The 23876-nt window shown below is 46.0% G+C and overlaps 2 protein-coding genes and 1 pseudogene across 2 annotated transcripts in view; 1 reads left to right on the top strand and 2 right to left on the bottom strand.

The window, feature by feature from the left end:
- LOC149327351 (atlastin-1-like) overlaps positions 1-16138 on the top strand; it is an 87645-nt gene extending 71507 nt beyond the window's left edge. The window contains exon 9 of the mRNA XM_089562383.1: positions 16008-16138. Coding sequence (XP_089418509.1) covers positions 16008-16067 — 60 coding nt within the window. The 3' untranslated portion in view covers positions 16068-16138. The remainder of the gene's footprint in view (positions 1-16007) is intronic.
- LOC149327353 (uncharacterized) lies at positions 1129-5895 on the bottom strand (annotated as a pseudogene).
- Positions 15897-23254, bottom strand: LOC149327354 (PI-stichotoxin-Hcr2o-like). Its single transcript, XM_089562385.1, has 3 exons — positions 23166-23254; positions 17935-18153; positions 15897-16045 (listed from the first exon to the last, which is right to left on the bottom strand). The coding sequence occupies exons 1-3, from the start codon at positions 23209-23211 to the stop codon at positions 16032-16034; spliced, it is 279 nt and encodes a 92-aa protein (XP_089418511.1). The 5' UTR covers positions 23212-23254; the 3' UTR covers positions 15897-16031.
- Between the last annotated feature and the right edge of the window lie 622 nt (positions 23255-23876).

Genomic DNA, 23876 nt, shown 5'->3' on the forward strand with positions numbered 1-23876 from the left:
GCACGGCAAATAGAAATGTTGGAATACAGTTTTCTCGCGTACAGCTTTCGAAATATTAAAAATTCATGCCATGTTCTGTATAAAAATATTGACAACCAGTGTATCTTTACAATTACAAGCATGTGAGATTACTTGCTATATTTGTTTATGTTTGTGAATGCGTTTTTTTATTTTTTTCTATAGATTCACTGATATTACTGTGGTACACATGAGACAAATAAATATAGCATGTAAATGATGCCTCAGTCATGCACAATGTAACATTCAATACCTTGCACCTCTGTTCTCATGCTCGAAGAATGCACATGAAAAAAAAAATACAGTGCCAAGACCTGTGCTCTTAACTGTTCGACACCTAATAGAGCTGCCTTGATGCGATATTGTTGGTGCTTAAAAACAAAGCGTCTTCAACTTAGTATCTTAATACAATGATTTCGCATGAAGAATGTTGGAATAAATGTTCCATGTCACTCTTCATCATGCCTGTTATTTATAGCACAACTGTGCGTCTTGTGCAGATCCCTTCAGAAATAGTGTCCCTCGTAGCCTATGCCACTCTTGGATGCTAAACCCACAAAACCAAAAAATCGGACCTTCAGAATCCACATGAGTGCCTGTGTAAAAGCTTAAATGTGCAACTGCTTTGTATTTAGATTGTTTAACACTAATAAATGAGTGAGTACTTGCCGAACACTTCAGTGACCTTTGCAGTGTTTTTGCATCACAAGTATAAGGTGTGTTTTAGAAACTGCAACAGAATCTTATTTCCTCTACTACAGTCAAGAGACACATTTACCTTGCGTTTGGCGTATCACTGCCATTTATCTGACATAAGACACAACACGAGATATTTGCAACCTAAAGGAATGCAGGCCTGAATTTGACACTGGGATTCTACTTCATAAACAAGCACATTGGCCAGGTTCATTCCTTCAATCCACTGGTGAAGCTACCCCACTACTGTTACTGTATCAACAGTTAATGCCAAGTTTTATTGTGTGATGGAGCAGCATTTAAGAGAGTATACAATACGGCTAGCTGGAACAGCTGGTACTCTGTATTTTGTAATAAATTTGTGGCATGTACAATAACCCCAGGGATTGAAATTAATCAAAAATCCTCTTCTGCAGCGTGCTTCATATCCCAAGTGCAAATTTGGCTTGTCAGAGGAGACAGTGCACCTTCTACCTTTTTTATGTTACCTGCAAGCACTTGCGTGGAGATTTCCCTGCTGATGCTGCTATTGAGCGGGGGGTTTGTGGTGTAGACTTGTCCTGATGCAAAATCAGTTTTGACCTGAGGTTCTAGCTATTTATCTGAAGCATCTCGCCTACTTTCGCTTGCGTGGGGACTTTGTTGTGGGTGTGTGCAAGTGCTTGCAGGGGGATTTGCATATACGTGAAAGACATGAGAGCGCAAAACGGCTACACGGACGAGTAAGGGAACAGGACGAGCGCTGCACTTTCAACTGGATTTATTCAAGGAAGAACGTTTATATAGCCTTTGCCCTTTTCGATGCTCTTGATCGCATGGATTGGTTTTCCGCTGTCATGTCTTTCACGAATATGCACCAACAAGCCCAGCTTCAAGTACTTCTTAGCCAGATTTGCATATATGTGAGGTGACCAGTTGGCTGAGATACTTTGTCACACTAATGGCCTGAAGTAAAAACATTTACATTACCGGAGACACCAGCATTCGGATTCATTGTGTTCTACCTGCAAGTGTGGGAGCTTCCTCAAGGGTGACTGAGCTTGTGAGGGGATTGAGGACATTGTCTGTGAACTGTCTGCTTCTGAGCTTGCGTGCTCCTACATAGATATACCCTGAGATCAAAAGTTTGTTGCCTGAAGCATTGGTCTTTCTGCTCATCTAACCTTACCTGCGTGCGTTTTTCCTGTGACATAAGTGGCGAACACTGCAATCCTGAAATAGCACCGTGAGGTGTGCTCGCAACCTGAAGTAAAAGTATTGCACGAACTGAGGCACTCACTGTATTATAACTTATCACCCTACGCAGACAGACTTGGTGAGACACCACGACCTCTGTCAGAGTTCTGTGTAATAATGTAGACATGCCTAACACAGAGTCTCTTCTGCGTAAACACTCCCATCTAGTGCACCACTTTGAACTGCTGATACATGATGCATTTTATTTATCATGAACCTGATTCTTTTTATGCTGCATTCCTGCCTTTACTTTCGTACTGACATACCAGTTAGTAAATTTTTAATATTAACTTAAATATTTAGTGTTTTGTTAAAAAGTTAAGTTTACCTCTTTTTACTTACGATTTGGCTGTAAAGGCTGTAGCTAGGCTAAGCATAATTTTCAAAACTCACTCGTAACAAGCATTAAAATTTCACGCTGAATGCAGCTTCTACTAGACTTAAACAGAGAGCAGCCACAATTTGCACCTACCTGCTTACTATGTACCCTTTGGAATATCGTTGGCACTGCATCTGGTTTCAAAATGTGCGTGGTGTGGCTGCTGTAAAAGCATGACAGCTCAAAATGTCTTGATCAAATCCTCTGCCCTATATGTAACTAGGCAGTGGTGTCGTAATAGTGCTTAGCCACTTTTTCAGAAAGTTTTTATTGTTCTGAGGAATTCATATACTGTTTCACTGCCAGGCCTGTAATATATACCACTAAACGTAAGGCTCCACGAATTAATGCTTGTCATGCGTGGTGAATGCATACAAAAAAATCTTGACGAAAAAAACGCGCGACAGTGCCGTTATGAATTTTCCAGAGAAGAACATGCCTCACAAATGAAGCGAAATGCCCGATCGCTTTTGACACCTTGTTTTGACACCTTGATGCACGATGGCGCATTCTTCTGAAACTCAGTGCAAGAGCTAGGCAAAGCGGTAGATCGCGTCGTGCGGAGTCACAGCGTGGTGCGTGCCGACGGCAATTCGCCGGCAAGCGCCGGCAATTCGCCCCGAACGCTACCTACGGGTCTAGCGTCCAGTTTCTTGTACGCGATCGATCGACCGACGTGCGCACGAGAAATACGTTCGACCAATGTGCGCACTGGAGACGACTGGCGTCTGCAGTGATTTCCCGGCACCGAATAAGACATCGAAAAACAAAACCAGCAGAGAAGCCAACGCTCGTGCGAAATACCGCGGACAGAGCGGCGGGAGTGAGTGTGATTCCAAAGTACACACGGCGCGGAGAGGTGTGTAATGCAGTGCGTATTGGGCGTATTAAACTGCCGTATCTTAATTCTGTCCTGCAGTCTACGCTGTAAGTAGCAGTGAACTAGCAACCCTCGGTAACCTACAGCTGCTACAGCACACGAAACGAAAACGAAACTTTCTTAAGTTTTGTGGCACACGTCTGCATATTTCAATGTTTAGAGCAATAACAGAATTAAGTGTAATGCTTAAGCACCTTAGTCGACGTTTACAGTTCTAGAGGTATATTTTTAATGTGTTCTGTGTCGCTATGTTGAAAATGATCGCTTAATTTTTAATACCACGAATCACAAATAAGTACAGGCAACTATGGGAGTAACAAGATGGCGCTGCTCAGTGTATCACAACCTCCTCGCCGCGCTTTACCCCCCTGACAGCGAGTAAGGGCATAAAAATTCGCGGTGATTTCTTCCAATTCCGCAGTGTCTCTGATAACAGCGATGAAGGCACGCAGGTGGCTTATTTGTATATATACTCAAAATACCCCTAAAGATCATCGAAGGAGGGGGTTAGACAGGGTGGAGGGCGGGCAATACATAAATACACTTATTGCTTAAGCAGAATGCGAATAATTTGGTTGCATGCAAATAAACAACATACGTGTCAAGGCACAATATATTCAAGAATACAAAAAGGTACAACACAAACAACAATAGCAAAAAAATTGATATCCACTAAAAACCAGTAGCTGATATGATTTCTTGAAATTTCGATGTGTTGAATTCTGTCACTGTTCATGACCATTAGAACAGACTGATTCTGATTGTGACCGGCAGATAGCAGGTTATTCTAATCGTGTATAGTGCGTGTAAGATATTACTTGGACGTGAAAGACAGTGCGTGGGTTTTACTCCACTTTCATTTCCCTCAAAACCACTGTTTTTGAATAATTTTGTCATCCTTTCGCTTCACTTTCCACAGCAATGGCGGCATCATAGGACTCATACAGGGGCATGGAATTCGCTGTGGGCTGCAGAACTGCTCCGGTGACCAGCCTGTGCAAGACGTGCTTTGGACGGTGGTATTTCGTACGGCCGGCGGCGTCTTCAGGCAGCTCGTTTACGGAGGATGTGGCGGCAACGCTAACCACTACAGCACGCAGAAGGAGTGCACGGTAGCATGCCCGCGCGAGTTTTGAAGCAGACGTTCATCCTGGCGTACAGCTTCCCTGTACACAGAAAAAAAAAAGGGATGAACTTGCGCCACACAGCCACGAGTTGGCCAGAAAACTACTTTCTTCAGGACGTTGATCCTCATTCAAGGCTAGCACGAAGCAGAGCAGGGCTGCCCGCGCCCCACACTACCGAAGCGGTTCACACTTCTTGTTCCACACGAATGACCTCAATTACCGTTAAAGGACAACTTTTTCAGAATCATGGATACTCGTTATGCTGAGCAAAAGACGCTAGGTCTGCGCAGTATTCGGTCTTATCGTTTTTTTACCGTTACGGCGGGCCAGTACTGCGCTGGCCTTACAGGTGCGGTGCCTCTAAGTGAGCACAATTCGCTCCATGACGTATGTGCACGTGTGCATAGGTGGTGCGGTTGTACTGTGCGCTTCACCGTGACTGGAATGTGCTTTAGCGCGTACTGAATTTTGTTCAACGATACTTTAGCAGAACTATCCGGAGCCCTCCACTACAGCTTCCCTCAGAAAAAGTTGGTTTTGTTGCGAAAGCAACACTACGCTAGTCGCCGAGCCATTTCGCGGAGCCGAATAAAGGTCATACTGCTCATGCGCGAGGAGCAGTGACGTCACACGGCGCAAAGATGGCGCGCCGCCACCGTCGCTGCACGGGTGACTCAGAGGTGCCGCCGCCGCGCTCGCCAGTTGCGCTTCCGCAGTAGCGGCGCATGGCTAGCGTGCCTGGGCCGCCGCCGCTGCGGCGCGCTCTGCACCGCTTCTCTCTCTCTCTCTCATCTCCGATGCGCAGTAGCGGCGCACAGCTAGCGCGCCAGGGCCGCCGCCGCTGCCGCTCGCAGCGCACAGATATTGATTTCGCAATCCTCCAGGTTTAACCAGAGCTAAACCGCAGCCAATTTTTTGAGGAGGGAAATGGCCCAGTAACTGTCTCACATATCTCGACGGACGCCCGAACTGCGCCGTACGGGTTAGGGAGGAAGTTGGGAGTGGAAAAAGAAGGAGAGAAAGAGGTGGCTTAGTGAAGGGCTCCGGAATAATTTCGACCACCTAGTGATCTTTGACGTGCACTGACATCGCACAGCACACAGCCACCTTTGCGTTTCCCTTCCATCGAGGCGCGGCCAGGATCGAACCAGTGAACTCCGGCTCAGTAGTCGAGCGTCGTGACCGCTTAGCCACCGCGTTGAGTCACGCGTCCTTTATAGTCTGAGTTGTTTTGGGACATTAAACCCCACAAAGCCCAAACTAAATATAGGAGAAAAGATGGTGTTCAGGCGAGGTGCTGCAGTCTTTGGAAAATAAGGAAGAAAATAGAGAAAGAAGTAAAAAAGCGCAGGAAGTGTACATGTGACGACGTTGCTACTCTGAGAAGAAAGTTGAAACGAGTAATAACAGGAAGTAAATGGCGCAAAACTAACCGCAAGTAAAAACTGGCCCGGGTGGTTGACCCTAGAAGATCTTTCAGAAACTTGGGGGGGGGGGGGTCCCCAAGCAAGGTTTTCAGGAATTGCCTGCTCATATCTTGTGATGTCGATCTCCGCCATGACAGGCGGTTCCGTCACTTATGTCGCATTGCCGATCAGTACTCTGTGCTGCTAAGGGGCGCGAGAGGGCGCAGTTATCCTCCACTTACATAGACAGAGCCACAGTTTCTCAGTATCACGTGGACAAAAAAGTGGCGCCACTGCCTATGGGATTTTCTCAAAGAACACTTCACCAACCGCGGCAATTCCATGAAGGTGAGGTTTTGCATTTGGCTTGGCTAGTGTTGGGATGAAAACGCGGGTTCTGCCTCAGAATGTGTGGCTGCGCCGGGATGCTCTCCTACGTGGGCAGAATAAATAATTGTAATACGGGGTGTTTCACTTCTTCAATAAATTCAGCGCAAGTTTAACTTCGACGTTAGGCTGCTATGGAAGTTTTCAGAGCTTTTTATTCAAAGTTTCTTCCTGAGAAATTGACATTGTTGCATCGGTATGCATGTTTTATGTACACCTATAGCCAAGCCAAGCACGAAACCTCATCTTTATTTCTTTGTTCAGTTACCCTAAAGGCCCGTGTGGCCATTACATAGGGGGGGGGGGGGGGGGTACAATAAAAGTTTAGAACGCAGGAAAAATACACAAACAGGCGAGTGGACACAAAATTCGAACATGAAGAAAATACATCATTGCAGGTGGATATATGCGGGTCATACAACATTCACAGCCCCACGAAACACTTCAGACTGTGTTCTTACGGCCCTCCGTGATGGATGGGCTGTCGAAGTGCTACTTTTCTCTCCTGATAGTATTGAGAGACACAATGCGTGGAGCATCCTGCTTGGGCTTGGTTTCTGGCGATAAGCTGCTGGAGAAGGAGGACACTGTGTACTTCGAGCAAAGCCAAGGTTTTGTTTCCAGCCGAGTTTAACGCGGTGAGGTTTTTGGCAATGTCTGTGTACGCGGTTGAACGGGTAGGAGAATTGTTGTTGTTGTTGTCCTCTAGATAATGGCGCGTACCCACTGCGGGGGATTGGCCAAGACTCAGGCGGCAACTGATAGGTGCAGAAAATGTTGAACAAGAAAATAATGTTTGGGAAAAATAAAATAATTATGATAATAATTGCAATTAGGAAATAAATGAAAGGATCTCAGATGTGTAATTGAAATAGGCTAAACAAATGCTGTGAGATCGGTGACTGAAATAGAGACCGGGGCTAAATATTCCACGTTTGAGAAAGCTTTCGTTCCAGAGGAGAAAGAGCAGAGCTTAAGACGGCAGCCGTTTAGTGTCTGTAAGGAAGTTTTGCATGGCGGAGAGCACATTCCAGTTGCTGTGCCCAAGGCAGGAAGCCCCAAGAGACAGAGCAACCCCGGCAGACAGACTTAGACCAAGCTGTCGTAACGGAAGCTCCAGCAGGCGGCTCCGTAAAGAGGAGAAACGGCGGCAGGTCAACAAGAAATGATCTATCGTTTCGGGTTCTCCGCAGAACGGGCACAATGGGGAGACCGCCAGACCAGATCTATAAAGGTAGAAGTTTAAGTGAGGCACGCGACAACGTAGACGCGTGAAGGAAACCTCAAGCTTGCGAGATCGCCATCCTTTACTGCCCCACGGGTAAAGGAGATGCCGGAATTCGGGAGAGGAGGTCAGAGCTGATGCTGCGAATTCTTTCAAGAGCAGATACCTGCGAAACCTGGCCGCCGTAATATATGCGCTGGGTGGAAGCACAGATACGACTGGGCCTTGAAGAGATGTCTTCGCCAGGGTATCGGCAACCTCATTCAAATGGATTCCTCTGTGCCCAGGCACCCAGACCAACCGTAATGAACACACGTGGGGTGGAACCAAGCATTTGAGTAACCGAAGAGCCTGAGATGTTGTAGACGCGGTGAGAGAGGAACGCAACGATAATGAATCTGTCATAATTATGACAGATGACAAGGAGCTGTTTAATTTGCGCAACGCTAAGACTACTGCTAGAAATTCGGCCAAATAAATAGGGGTGAAATCGGGAAGGCGGAGTGAGAATGACCAGTCAAGGGAGATGGAGAAAATGCCAACACCGGCCTTTTCTTCACACTGTGAGGCGTCTGTCGCTACGAGCACATGAGATTTAAAGCACAGCAGGTAATCCTGCAATAAACCGCTGAGCAAATGGAAAGGCATTAACTTTGCATGTTTTGGAAAGATGTTATCGAAGACAATCTGAATAGATGAAGAGTTGGCGCATATCGGACGGATGTCCGAAATGCGGACGTTTAAGGGGTCAAGGAGGGATTGCACAAAACATATCTGAGGGGTACGGAAACGAGACCAGCATTCGTTGAAAAATGGCCGAGGCTGACGAAAAAAGATCAAATTGGAGGCATGAAGCGAAGAATCGCACATTCTTACGAACGTTTTCACCGTTAAGAACCGAAATCTAGAAGTCAGTGATGGAATACGCGCTTCCAGGTACAAAACGGAATTCGCCACAAATTTTGGAAGGCCGAAACAAAGGCGCAATGCCTCCCGCTCCAAGAGAATCAAGGGGCGAAGTTTATACGCTGGCGCAACAGAGAATAAAACACAGCCGAACTCTATGACTGGACGGACGTACATTCTATAAATCATAAGAAGTGCGTGTCTTCTCATGCCAGAACGAACACTGCTCAGCCTACGCATCATACCGACTGCTCGGACTCCTTTCGCAGTGATCTGCTCGATATGGGCCCACCAGGAAAGAGAAGGATCATAAATTACTCCGAGGTATTTGACACTTTGCACTTGAGGAATTACATAGTTCCGGTAAACAATAGAGATATTAACTGGACGAGAGAGCGGAAAAACCAATAAAGCACATTTATTGGCATTAAGGGACAGATTAATGTCTCCTAACCATTGGTCTAGGACATTCATGTAGGACCGTAGGGACTGGTACAAAGAGGAAATGTCGTTCTCTGAAGCAAAAAAGGCGATGTCATCAGCATACACATGGGTGGACACCTGAGGACTGCAGAGAATACTGCTGAGTAAGATGTTGAAAAGTACAGGGGAGAGGACCGCCCCTTGTGGCACTCCTCTCGCTTGTCGAAATTTGCTTGATGAAACACCGTTCTGGAAGCAGTAAAATTCCCTGTCAGCAAGAAATTCAGCAACCCAAGCCACAAAGTATCTCGGAAGTCCTACTGCCTGTAGTCTTTGCAAGAGCGTCCTGTGTTCAACGCTGTCATAAGCTTTAGATACATCTAAAGTAACAACTGCTGCGTATTGGTTTCGACGACGAGCTAACTTTATGCGGCTCTCCAGATCGGTATGGGCACACCATATAGAGCATCCTGGTCTGAAACCAATCTGGCAAGTGTTCAACAACCCAGTCTCTGAAATAACAGACATTATTCTACCATGCAACACCCTCTCAATTAACTTAACGAGATTCGAAGTTAAAGAAATTGGCCTTATATTGTCTAACACATAATCATCTCCCTGCTTTTTAAGCACCGGGATAATCTTTGCTAGACGCCACTCATTTGGAATCCATGGCCCCTTGAGAGAGTAATTTATAAGTGCCAGTAAGTCGGTGGGTGATTCCTCGAACAAAATTTTAATCATAGAAGAAGTCACACCATCAGGGCCAGGGGCCGCGGGTGGAAGGCGGGATACAGTGTTCGAGGGCTCAGTGAGGGTGACCTCCTCGAAATCGTCCAAAGTGGCAAGAAATCTCTGAGGAGAAGGAAGAAGAGCCGTAAACCGGCGCTCAAGGCCTTTGCCTATCTCTTCCAGGGACTGTGCAAGTTCAGCCGGTGACTGAACTAGGGAGACAGCGTTCATGATGGACGAGATTAGTTTCCTGGATTTTAGGTAATTGAATAAAGCGCGCCTATTACCAGATTTTGAAAGCAATTCGTTGCGTTCAGTATCGTGCAACTCCTTTGCACGAGATACGGTGCTCTTAAACGTAGCTGCAACGAAGTTATAATCGATCCAGTTTTTGGGACACTGATTGTGGAGAAGTTTCTTCCAAGCAGCCTTTCGGCGCCTATAATCTCGAGCGCACTCTGCGTTCCACCAAAGGCACGGCGATGTTCCCTTATGTGCCTGAACCAAGAACTCCGATTTTTTACGAGCTCCATCCAAAATTGAACAAATGCGGATAGCATTATCTACCGCCCTGTGTCGTCTTCTTTCTTGTCCCGTGTCCGCTGCGGTGTCTAGCGCCTTCATGTCTCACCAACTGGCCTACACAGCTACCCTCCTAAGCATTATCTCCACTGTTGGAATGAGATAATCCCTGAAGGTCTGCTTTGAGGGCATTTTTAAAACTGTCGTAATTTATGAATATGCGCCGTGTGCTGTTAGGAGAGGTCAACTGGCACATAACTTGGAAGCTGACCGGAAGGTGATCACTATTGGAGGCACAGTCAACTGGCGCCCAAGAGGACACAGTTATTCCGGGGGAAGAAAATGACAAGTCTAACGCTGAGCGAGACTGACCACGGACAAATGTGGGGAGCCCCGAATTTAAACAGATGAGGTTATTTACACAAGCCCAGTCCCATAAGAGCGTACCGCAGCGATCTGTTCGAAACCCCCACGAAACATGATGCGAGTTGAAGTCTCCAACAATTAAAACCTGTTTCCTGCAACTAGATAAAAACGAGTCAAGAGGCCGAACGTCATGCACACCTGATGGAAAATATGCATTAGCCAGAGTGAGTGGCTGATATCCAGGAATATTGAGATCAAGTGCCTGAATTTCGCACTGCCTGTCCATATATTGAAATGACACAGTTGCCCTGTGGAAAAATTTTGTGGATACGAGCAATAGCAACCCACCACCTCTTGAGGGCCGGTCAAGCCTGAAAGAACGATAATTTTGTAAATTGTACCTTGAATCTTTAGTGAGCCATGTTTCCTGAAGAGCAATTAAATCTGGACTTAATTTACTGATTAAACAAACTAAATCTGTTGAAGCAGAAAGAATAGACCGGCAGTTCCACTGCAACACCTTCAACACCCTATGTCGCCGAAAGGGCCGCAGCGGAGACCGCCTGATCCAAAATGCTGCCTTTGGATGTAGATCTAGGGTGATTCTTTTTATTCTTCGACTGAGAGCAAGACGGACCAGCACCACCTAATGGAGACGCACTGCGCTTTTGAGCACGCATCTCAGTCTCCATATCAACGCACTCTTCAGATGAGATTTCTGTCTCACTGTGATGTGAATAACTGGTTGTAGGGATAGACGAAGGCTGTGATTGAGTCTGACTCAGTGGATTGGAAGTCACGGGCACAGAAGGTTGGGAAGGTGCAACCAATGGAGAAGTGATTGTGCCACAAAGAGGTGCAATAGAAGCTTGCAATAAAGTGGACATTTGGGATGCCATGACCTGCGAAATGCACGCGGACAGATTTTCAACTATGCGATCCATGGCACTTGCCATTGCTTTCTCCACCGCCGCCGCAATCGCTTGCGACAAGGAGGAATCCACAACGGTTGCATGCCGCGCTGCCACACTTGCATAGCCAGATGTCCTATCTTTGATGACTGCAACTGACGCACGTCTTGAGCACCTGCGCTTGTCAATCAACTCTAGTACTTGAACTTCCTCAGCCCGCGCTGGGCATTCGGAATGGCTTGCTGAGTGACCACTGCCACACAAACAGCATTTCTCGTGTTCAGAAGAACACCCAGCGGGGTCGTGGCTCTCTCCACACCCACAGCAACGAAAACTCGATTTACAGGCCTTGGCGCTATGGCCAAACCTCCAGCAATTACGGCACTGAAGGGGCCGAGATGTAAATTGATCCACAGGGAAAACCAAAGGCCACACCTTAATTTCAGATGGACAGGACAGCCCCGCAAATGTAGCAATAACAGTCTCCGTCGGTATCTTTGTGCCATCCACCACACGACTGCATCGGTGAATGGCGATCACGCCAGCCGAAGTGCGCTTTTCTAATGTCTCAGACGCGCTTAGCCGTGGGTCTACGCCACGGACTAGCCCTTTCGAACACGCCAGATGAGGAGGAATGAATGCGCTCACCGGGTGATTGGCAGAAGACGAACACTTGAGTAGGTCGGTTACGCATGTCTGGTCTGGCGATCTGCAAACGATCCCTCCACGGCCGAACTGCCGGACGTCCGTGATCCTCATGTAATGGGGGGTGGTAGATTTAAGAGCAGCCTGAACAGCCTCGGGGTTATTCAGCTTGATGGAGCCCCCATCCGCGGGGACGAGAGCAACCGGTATACTGCTTACTCCGCCACGGAAGAAATAATCAAGAGGCAGCTCATCTGGGGAGAGACAAGCTGACCAGGGGGGGTTCCCCTGGCCTGGAGAGTTCGTGGACATCAGTCCACGTTCCCGCGTTCAGTCACCCTGGAAAATAGGAAGAGAACACAAGAAATCAAGCAGAAATTCGAGGAATAACTCAGCACCGCCTGGTACTTAGCCGCAACCCAACAGCGCGAAGTCGCAAAAGAGGAGCAGCGTCTAGGCAAGGCTGCACGCGGCCATAACCGCCCCTATAACCCAAATGTCCTCGTAGAGGCTTTGTTGGGAATTGTGAACCCCGCTTCATGAATGGTTGCGTTGATTTCGTCTTCCTCTCGGGGAGCACCAAGTGCATCCTTTTTTTGCACCTGTTCTTGTTATTTTTTCACCACGAAAAATCCGCGCTTTCTGCGGACTGATCAGAAAGGCTGTTTTGCATCATTCGGACGTGGTACCTTTTGTTGTTGGGGCCAGAGCAGTTGCACAGGGGAATTTGATCCCCATCTCAGTAAACGGTTGTAATGTTGAAAAGGAAGTTTAGAATGACATGGAAAATTTAAATTTGACATTTCTGTGTATTTCGGTCAGCAATGAAAACTTTTGTACCTTGGGCTGATTTCCTCTCTCTAAATACAAAAGGCGGAGCTCCACTTTAGCGCTGTTATTTCCTAAATGGAATCTTGGCTGAGTTTGAAGAGTCATCTTGTTAGCCTAGCTATTTAAGCTCATTCTTCATTCTAAATTTTGTTTCCGTGGCTGTTAGGTCTTTGCTAGCCTATAGTTTGGACGTCTCTAGAGCATGTAGTAGCGGTTATGACAAGTTTTTCGCTCTTTGCCACCAGACAGGGACATACTCTAAGTTAAGAAACAAATGCCCTTGCGTTGTTCCGGCTGCCACTTTGTCTACACTGACGAAACTGTTAACTTTGAGAGGGGCATGAAAGAGCATGATAACGAGCATAGTAAATAAAGACCCGGCCTCTAATGTTATCGCCGAACATTCCATATCAACAGGCTACTACATCAACTAGGGCGAGGCACACGTGCTAGCAATAAAAAACAAATTATTCCTTTGCTTAGCTTATATGAATAGCGCGGGAAAGCGAGGATTAAGCGAGAAACACGCACAATATCGAAGCACTGACTGTCAACTGAATTTTCATTTTGAACGACTCATGGTTATAGGACTGCAAACGCAATGGCGCCGGTGGACAGGGAATAAAAACACACAAAAAAAGCAAAAGCAAGTCAAAAGTCACGCGTGCTATAACTCACTGTTCTTCGCGCTGTTGAAATAAGGTAAACATTCACCAACTCGTAAAGTTTTCGATTCTGTTGTATTTCATCGCTTACACTTGGAATAATACCAATGAAGCGACTATTCACACGCCCTCCACCACATTTGTGAAAATCTCACCCGTGTACACGAACGCTTGCTGCGCCCTCTCTTTGTGCCTATTTAAAGGCACTGCTGTATCATTTCGTTGCGAACGCCTTTGATTTGCAACAAAGTATATTGCTGGGCGAGTAGGCGACATATAGCAGGTGTCCCAGCTAAACGTAACCAAGCTTTTAAAAAACACGAGGTATCCTAGCCGTCTGAAACCAAATAAGGGTTGCCGCCGCGGTGGCTCAGTGGTTACGGCGCTCGGCTGCTGACCCGAAAGACGCGGGTTCGATCCCGGCCGCGGCGGCTGAATTTCGATGAAGGCGAAATTCTAGAGGCCCGTGTGCTGTGCGATGTCAGTGCACGTTAAAGAACCCCAGGTGGTAGAAATTCCTGGAGCCCTTCACTACGGCGTCTCTCATAGCCTCAGTCGCTTTGGGACGTTAAACCCCAATAAACCAAACCAAACCAAATAAGGGTTGTTTAGAGTCGCGTGATGTGCAGTATTTTTTTCGTTCTTCAAGGTTGACTAATTAGTCAAGCTTAATTAACTAGCTTTTTAATTATTGACTTGAGGAACAAAGTGTCAATGGAAAAGTTGTAGATCACTGAGAAACAGCTTGCTGAGATATTTATAGCAAAGTAATATTTACGTAGAGTAGTTTTTTTACCGGCCTTTAACCATAACCAGCACCATAAGAAAAAACTCAGGGGGGCACTTTGTTGACCTAAAGTGCGGTGAGGCGAAAGCCTTAAGCGCAGTGTTGCTGCTTGTGTCACTGATGGGTTGTTAGGATGTTAAACTTCGCCAAGAGCGAAACGCGACCGCGTCTTGCAACGCGGCCAGGGAGTTAATTGAACGCCATCGCCCGTTCGGTTCTACGTTTTGCTCGTCGATAAATTGGTTCCTGAGGATAGGAAATTATCTGTCTCGAATACCTCGGTGGACACCTGAACCTCGCCGTAAAGGGAAGGGAGGAAGATGGGAGTGAACGAAGACATCGTATTCACTAGGCGCGCCTTTGTTCACTCCAAACTGTCGAGCTGGCATGGAGGAGTGCTAGCATGCTCGTCTCGTACTCCGGAGACCGGGGTTCGATTCCCGAGCTCGACCAATTTCCTACTCGGTTTTATTTATTTATCTAGCCTGAACAGAAATATAATTAGGCTAATTGGGTAAATTAAGCAATTAACTAAACTAATTCCCACTTACTGAAAGAATCACTAAACGATCCCTTTAATTGGTCGCATGGTTACTAGCCAAGCGCGCCGGAGCTCCGCCGGAGTGAAGGATGAACCCCCATCGATGGCAGAAAAGTGCAAGCAGTATTGCTTTCGCAATAAAAGCTTCCACATGACAACTGTGCCATTTCAATGTCCCAAGACGCCCCTTAAAGAATAAAATCCGTTTTTTCTGAAGTCCTCTCCTCGATGAGTCTTTGGGTGCACGTTGGGGCAGAGAAGTGAGCGATTAGCCGGTCACGTGACAACTTTCCTTTAAGGCCAATAAATGAAGCTGCGTAAATCCTAACTTGACGGAAAGAGCACTACTAGCGGTTTTTCGAGGTCATCTAAAACTTTTGCATTGAGACTTTCTTCCTGAAGTCAATAATTAAAAAGTTAAGAGCCTAGCTAACTGATTAACTTTGAAGAGCGAAAAAAATACTCAAAACTAGGCCACGCGACTATGAACAACCCTGAGTTGGTTTCACTGGACCAGGACACTTCGCCTTTTTTGAAAAGTTTCACCCGGTACATTAGACAATGAACACCGCAAAAAGGCAACACGAAGGAGGAGCAGCACTCCTATGTGTGTGCTCCTTATTCGTGTCGTCTTTAGCTTTGTTACTTGTCTAATATGATCTTATGTTTGCTCGATTTCACGGTGTGTGGCTGCATTTTCACGTTTTAATATGATTTTCACCGACCAGGGAAGTTTTCCTCCATCTGTCGACTTCAGCGTGCGTCACACAGAAGAGCGGAGCTTGCGTTGGCCTTTCACCAATGGCCCGTGTACTTCCTTACATTTTCCTGACAATAACAGTCCAAAAGATTTCGAAGATAGGTGACACGAAAATGCGCTTTACAGTTGGTTCGCTTTTGTGGGATCGCGGCCCATTTAATTCTTCTTGTTTGTGGTTCGGCCCTGTTTCGATATCCTGCGTGCGACTTCCTTCCTTTACGTGTTTTTTTGTTATGATTAATTCGGTACATTCGGTGTTTTTGCTCTTTATGCACTTGAGAAGTCGGCATGTATTAGACAAGCTATAACGGGCACGCATAGCCTGATTTCTTAACTATCTTTCTCAATGGGGACATCATGCAGGACATGAGAAACGTCGATAGGGAGGCTGATTTTTTATTTAATGATTATTAATACTTAAAGCCTTTTTCATGTTCACACAGGAATGATCACTTCACGTGCACAAATCAACAGCATTGCATGCTTGCAACCTGTTCATTTTAATCGTTTATACATGTGGGTGTGATTTTTGTTGAAAATCTTCCTTTGTGTTTTTTTCTCCAGGTTCCATGTTGCTGCCGAAGTACATCAGCCAGATCCGCCTGCGTACAGAGCAATCCTTGATCAGAGCAAAACACAAGTGGCGCTGACGTAATAAAAAGTATTCTCGCGTGCTTTACAGTTACGCAGCGGCAGATGCGTGTCGCATAAAGTCATGCGGACGAGGTGCACCGGAAGGGCAGCGCTCTAGCACTTGGGTAGTCGCTCGTTGGCCTGAAGCACAGCCAATATAAGTCGGGCTGTTTTTTTATAGTGGAAACCCCTTTCCATGTTTTGGAGCCGGAAGGGTGGTAGCCAGGACAGCCTGGTGCTGGAGGCGGCGAAACATATTTCACGAAGGATCATGATTCACGACAAGCTAGGGTTTTGAAGGAACGCGTTAAAAAAAACGCAAACGTGCTCTAATGTTCACTTCGATTCTGGGTGTCGCAGGTATCCTTAGCTTCCAGCTTGACTCTCGCTGGTAACAAGTGAATATTGTGAATATTCACGTGGATAACACATGAATATTCAGTCCTGTTTGAAATTGTCTCTTTCTGCTCTTATACGCGGAATGCCAAAGGTTGTTTTGAGAGATGAAGAATCCATTTATTAAAGAACGGAGTTGACCCGTTCAAAATGCTCCTGGCATGGATTATGAATGCAAGGTGATTTTCTTGTTTAGTCGAAGCTATACAGGCGCTGCTGGGAGGTGTGAGGCCATTAAAAAGGAGTGTGATCAGCACTGCCACCGGGCAATGTAAGGTACGTTGGTCCAGACTGGCGTATGGGATGAGCAACGCAGGGTACAAGAAATCACAACGGTGTCAAGAAGCCAAGTATTCTTACTGCCTAGCGGCAGTAAGAGGGGTATATTGTTTATTTTTCTAAGCATGTGTACGCTACAGCTTGGAAGGCGAGTTAGCCATGCATTTTAAGGGCAGCAGTGCGGAAGACGTGGTGACCCAAATGTGACCCAAATGTCACCCAAATCACTCCTTTATTTTAAGGGCAAAAGCGCAAGAAAAACTTGTACGAAAGGAGTGAAAACACAGGACGAGCGATCCTCCTGCGTCTCCTCTCCTTTCGTACAAGTTTTTCTTGCGCTTTTGCCCTTGAAATAAAGGAGTGATTTGGGTCACATCGAGTACCGTGGCCCACAGATTGGTCCGTCGGTACGTGGATTCCTGGTCATGCCACGAGATCTGTGCCTTTACACATCGTCGCAGAACATCTCGAGCGATATGCACGAAGTGGTTATCCTCGTTTACCCGAACTGAATACAGGCCTACTACGTTTTTCCTAACGCGTCAACCAGTGTAGCAGTCGTGGCTTCCACTCAACATTGGCTGACACGCGCACATGGTTAAACAATAATTGCTCTTGCGCGGGTGAAGCAAGGGCTGGTCAGGCCGGCTGTGTATGCCGGGAAAAGCTCATGGGTCATATATATAATGATGGTCAAACCGATTCGATGCATTTTTTTTTCATTCCCCTTCCTTGCTCATTGGCTGAAGTGACGCCGCGTACCATTTTCGCTGTTGGTTAGCGGCTGAAGCATTGGGCGCTTGTTTAGTCATTTGGGCAGGAATGATGCTGGAAATAAACATGACATTCTATCACCTTCTATCGCGATGGGTGCGTGCTTCCTCGCCAGTTGCGATGTGTGTGGCGCCATGTGCCGCACTGTCTGCAGTAGTGAGTAAATTGACAGGGAGCAAATTTCTTGTACAAAACTGCAAATCTTTTCGTTATTTCTCTATTAAATATAAGGCTTACTTCTGGACATATTAGGCCAAGAGGAAAGCTACTTAGAAAACTGAAAGCCCGTCACATATAATTACGAAGTAATTAATAAGCCAATGCTCCAGCTTAGTCCCCTTTGATAATTCTCACGAGTGCGCATTCGCTGGGGCTCGTCGTGCAAGTAACTGCAAGCAGAAACACTCACGCATGCAGGCCTTCTGGCACTCCCACTCGGTGTCGTACCGGTTGGCGTTTCCACCGCACCCTCCGTAGACGAAGGGCTTGCAGACGCCGTCGGCCGCGTCGAAGTACCAGCGCTCGAAGTCCGCCCTGCACATTCCGCTCACAGGGGGAGGCCTGCAGCCCTCTTCGAAGTTCAGGCTGCGATGCGCATTTCGGACACGGAACTCTGCCGCTGCTGTAGCTGCGGGATGTGAAAGAGAATGTTAGTTTTATTTTACAGCGATATGTATGGCTTTTACCCTGAAAACTTTGTCCTGGTAAGATGTCGCACATGATGACGTCATCACAACTGAGGCTAGTAACATTGCCGAAATACCTTTGTCATGAGTGCGTTCAATTTCCCTTGGCTGCTGGTCGCACGACTTAAGAGGATAAATGAATGTGCGGATGTTTGAGTGATTATTTCATTATGTGGTCTTATATCAATGAACCACGTGAAAGTTGGCTTTATAGATGTCTTTCGTCGTTCTGCTCTTCGATATGGGAGGAGAAGATACTGGAGCCGTTCGTGGCGTGTGCCGCCGAGGGTGGAAGCGTTATTCATCGCACGCGAACCCTGAACAGCATGAATCCTGACACCAGGATTTCGCACTTCCTTTGGGAACTCTTCCTATACTGCAGTGACCCAGCTCTGAGGGCTCAGGGCTCTTTTCGAACCTCTTCAAGCGTACAGTCTGTCAAAAATGTACAGTCCAAAGGGTTTGCTTCCAAGTAGTGTAGCGGGGCTCTTCAGAACATATTACAGACCTGAGCTTGGAACGGTAGAGGACTTAAGTTCCACCAGCCTTCGTTAGATCAGGGTCTCTGAGTGTGCAGGAGGAGCCGCGTTGGAGGGCTCAGAAGTTGACCACTTCGTCTGCGTACTTTTGACAAACTTCACGTGTAAGCTGTTGCGTGGTTCAGAAAGAAAAAAAAAACTTCGAGATCACTGCGGCGACCAGCACTGCAGCAATGCGAAAACAAAACGTCGACATGCTATACGACGTCCGAGGCTGTTTCGACGTCTATATAGTATATCGGCGTCCATGTCTATTTTGATGTCAAAGTGTGTTTTTTCGCGTTTTCACCCGTTTAATTAATTAACTAATACACCTCATCATCCAAAATTTTACACCTCATAACTAATACACCTCATCAACCAAACCTCATCACAATCACACTTTCCCACATTTATCGTCAGAAAACGACGTAAGCATGCATACAGTTTTGCGGATACTTTTTGCTGATGCAACAGAGCCATAAAATGTTCTCACTATAAAAATAGAAAATTAATTGGTTGTGAAACAAGCAAGGGCTCCGTAACTAACAATAGACGCCTCCACTGCATTGTGGAGGCATCGCCTTCACTGCAGGAATGGGGGAGAGAAGGAAGAGAAAAAGCGCAGCCATTACGAACTGCTGCGGATTATTTCAGACCACCTGGTTGCAATAAATTCACACCGACTACCACATGACTGTCCTTTTTTCATTTCACCTTGGTCTACAAGCGGCCTCTACGGCCGCTATTGGACCTCGCGTCCTCAGGCTCAGCAAACGAACTCTTTGACCGCAGAGCCTCCGCGTCGGGTTCAGAGAAATCTGAAGAATGCTTGTCTCGTCTGGACCGATGGCTTGTGTGCGCTGAAACTTCAGGTGGCATTTGGAGGTCCGTTTTGTTTTGAACAATGGCTTGGAGGATTACTTGGGTGTTTTGATCAAAATTAAAGTCCTCGTTGTAAGTGACAATCCCGGCTCGGAAAAGACACTTTCGCAAACAGCTGTACCATCAGCGAGTAGCACTTTTCATTTTGTGTCTCGCACCGACTGCTTACGTCGTTCTGGTGGCGACCATACAATGCACATCTGGTAAATAAAGCTCTTGTGAAAGCGTCTCTTTTTTTGGTTTAACGTTGCCGCGTAGGTTGTCGATTTCTCAGCAATTCTTACAGAATGAGAGAAGTCATAATAATTATAATCATCATCAGCAGCAGCCTCACTACATCCCCGGAAAGAGAGCGGCTCCTACCACATCCTTTTAATGAACCCTGTCCTGTGCTGGCAACGCCCACCTTATCCCCGCTGACTTCCTAATCTGATCTCTCCACCTGAATGACGCCTGCTCCCGGACACGGTATAAAACTCTGCCGACCATCCAACAGCAGTCGTTGGCAGGAACCCGGAACAGCGGTCTAGTTAAGTTGTTTTGCCAGCCCATGACAAGACACTAACGGATACTAGTTTTCTTTAAAAAATTAACGGCTGCAGCAGAGGTCCAATTTGTGCACCTCTCTATCTGCGCAGTGTAGCGCTAAACTACTTTGCTGCAGCGCAACGCATACTCGCATGTGGACGCACTGGTTTCTAGCCCTACATCTTCCGATGGGGTCGCATTGCTGCGAAGATGCCAATTTCGAACAACTTTCCAGCCTGTCACGCCAAGCACGTCGGTAACCACTGAAAAACCCCAGCCTCTATTATATTTGAATCCGCTGAAATGAAGTGATTTTAGTTTTACATTCCTAAAATAATCGTGCTTTTTTTTCACCTAAAAACACTCTAAATTCTTGTCGTTTCCATAGACGAGCATTGTTTGAAACTAAAATGCCTCTTTAAGAAACGTTACGAGGTGTTTCGAGAAGCCTCTGCTTTTGTTGTGTGTGGGTTTTGGTCATCATCATCTAGACTACGCCCACTGCAGGGTAAAAGGCCTTTCCCATGTCTTTCCATTGAACCCTGCCCTTAGGCAGCTGCGGCCACGGTATCCCCACAACAATGTTGATCTGATCCGCCCACCTAACTTCCTGCCGCCTCCTGCTACGCCTAGAACCTCAATACTCTAGGAAACCTAGTGCATTATTTGTGCAATCAGTTATATAAAAAAAATGTCACTTTGCCAATTCAGTTCTCAATAGGCCGCAAGGTTCAGCAGCGCTAGCTAGGAGCTCTACCATATTGCTGATTTTAGTACCCTTAGGGCCGAGGGCACTTGAGAGGGGTGTGGGTTACAGTACCGAAGGAGGACCACAAAAACAGAGCAGTAAATATATGCAAAACAAAATATAGATGAGGCTGAAAGAAAAAATAGATTACACCAAAATTTTAAAACAAATTTACATCAAACAGCACGGAGGACCCCCCAAAAAAACCGGAGAAGCACAGAAGGCATAACGAAAACTTGTGAAAACATAAAAAAAAAACACCAGGAAATGTATGCTCAAAAGTATTAACATGCGCCTAGAGAAGAACAACCGTTTTAAAAAGATGTGCTCATCAAGAAATTAATTTAGAAAGACGTAAAAAAATGCCTATGTTGCAATTTTTTACGTTTGGGACAGTGACAGATCACAGCAGGTGATTCCAAAAAGCTGGCGTACTCGGGGTGGGTGAATTGTAAAAATGGCTGGTTTGGCAAGCAGGAATACCAACCTCGTTATAATGGTCGATGCGAGATGGAATGTAACAAGGTCGTGCTATTAATTTATTCGTAAAAAAGAGGTAACCTTTGTACAAATTTGAGCGCGTGCAAGCCAGCCGTTTATCCAGGAGAAACATCCTTCATTTCTTTCTGAGGAACGCAGTAGTTCATATTTGCCTCAGAAAAGAGCGGTGACCAAACCACGAAGCGTCCGAAGCATATTCAGCGCCTTGAACATGGGGACGAAACCGAAAGTGAATTCCGGGGCCTGATCAGCTTTAAGACGGTTTCAAATTAGGCTAGATGGTAGTTAACATGGCCAAACATAACTGCGCTTTTGAAAAGAAGGGACAAAACAGGGACGACACAAACTCTCGTGCGCATGAGAGTTTGTGTCGTCCCTGTTTTGTCCCGTCTTTACAAAAGCGCAATTATGTTTGACCTGATCAGCTCTTTTTGCTCACGGTGCGCGAAAATGATGCATCAAACCCTACCTTAACAAACTTGAAGCTTTCTTCCGGGAGTTGTCAAGAAATTTTTGAACGGTTGCACATTGCAGGACTCGAATAAAAACATTTTGTGCAAGGCATGTTCTTTTTCACATTATTAAAGGCGAATTCCTTCGGGCCGAATGTAACTTGTTGTGACCTTGTACGAACCTTTAACTTGGACACGTGAAACTAACCGCAAACCGCAAAGGTTTCTGTGCCGTTTTTTGTCCACTAAAGAATAAACGACGTGATGCTTAAAGCCGTAAGCGGGGGTCCGCTTACTTAAACACAGATATCTTGGTTTTCGCCATCTTATCCCTGCAGCAGTTTGGTAAATCCCTGCAACTTTCGGTGCACAATTTTACATTACTTTCTCATTAATCCTTGCTATTCGTTTGAAAGTGTGAAAGTTTCGTTTATTTTGCATAAAGACTAGAGTGCGTGATTTTTTAAATAAAGGAATTTTGGTCGTTTTTGTATTTTTCAATCCTAAGCACATGATTCTGAGATGTCGGCCTCTGTCTCGTTGCAGAGAAAGGAAGGCGAGTTTAAGCACTCATATAACGATTATGGGCGTGACGTTCATGCCTTTTAGAACGTGTCAGCACTGCCTCTCAATGCAATGCATCAAAAAATAAAAAACAGTAAAAAAGTAGTCACAAGGGGAAAAACACTGCAACCAACATCGCCAGCGTTGTTCATTAAGTGATCTTCTTTACAACGCGTTTTCTTTTCACCCTTCTTCCATCTTTACTCCACTATTTCCTCTCCTACGCAGAGTAGCATGTCAGCGAATATAAACGCCGGCTAAAATCTCTGTATTCAATTAAAGAGCTATCTGTCTTTCGCGCGCGCGTTTAATTATTTACTCGATGTGATTTTTTTCATTCTCGTTCTACAGAGTTCCGCTGAGCACATCCTATTATAGTTTATAAATAAGAACATCTAATATTCTTTAAACCAGAAAATGGCGCATCCGGCGTGGTTTACTAGTACGATCAAGCATTGGTGAATCACATCACTGAAACTGACTTATGGGGTAAAATGTGAAGGCGTTCTGAAGCCTACAAGGCAGAGATGACGCAGGCTAATTAGACAGCTTAGTGTTCGAATCGCATTATTCACGATTGAGAGAAGTATATAACAATAGGTCATAGGTGACGGAACTAGCTTCTAAGGAATGTCGTAAACCCTTTGGCTTTCTGGAACTGTTCTAGTTAAATATCTTCTTTACAGTGCCAGCTAAAACCATTTAAATAAAAAACGACGTCATGGAAGGCAAAACTACAAACAAACAGGGCAGCTTACCGAAAACAACGCCGGCCAGGAAGCAAAGAAGCACAGCCTGTTTCATCTTAGTACGATTCCAGCTGACAGAGTACCAGTGATGGTGTGAAAATGCCTTGGCAGTTTTCAGCTTGGTTGTTCGGCGTGCTTTATATACTCTGTGCTACACTTGGGAAATTGTGAGAGCTGACGCAGGTGTAGCGAGAAGTGGTTGGGATTCGAAGGGTGCAACGCCTGCAGATAAGAACGCGGGGAGATCAGTGGTCCCGACAACCGCTACAAGATACACACAACGCACACACCGGTGAGAATGAGATTGAGAGGCAAACACGACTGGGACAGCGACAATACTCACAGAACAGGTGTGTACACAATTACACTTTACTCCATGCAGTTGCTCACGGATATTGCGAGAAATTTTTTTATATTCATTATTTGGAGCTCCTCAAAGTTCGAATCCAAGACAGACTGAAGCGCGCAAAAAAATGATACAAATTTAAATAAATTCGACCCATGGTGGTCTCGACTCTTCTTTTGTTTTGTAAATAGATAAAGTAAGGTGCCAAAATCGGTGGCAACATGTTTTCAAAATTTTTCTCAAAATTCAGCGGTCTTTATTGAAAATGCAACAGTGTATATGATGTACAGCAGTCCTGCCGGCGCATTAGACAAAGGGTCTCCCAAATCCGGCCCGCGATACACAACCGGCCCACGGAGTCGTTCCGGCAGACC

Source organism: Amblyomma mixtum, chromosome 10 (genome assembly GCF_055824585.1).
Source record: "Amblyomma mixtum isolate Tamu chromosome 10, ASM5582458v1, whole genome shotgun sequence".
Classification (NCBI taxonomy): domain Eukaryota; kingdom Metazoa; phylum Arthropoda; class Arachnida; order Ixodida; family Ixodidae; genus Amblyomma; species Amblyomma mixtum.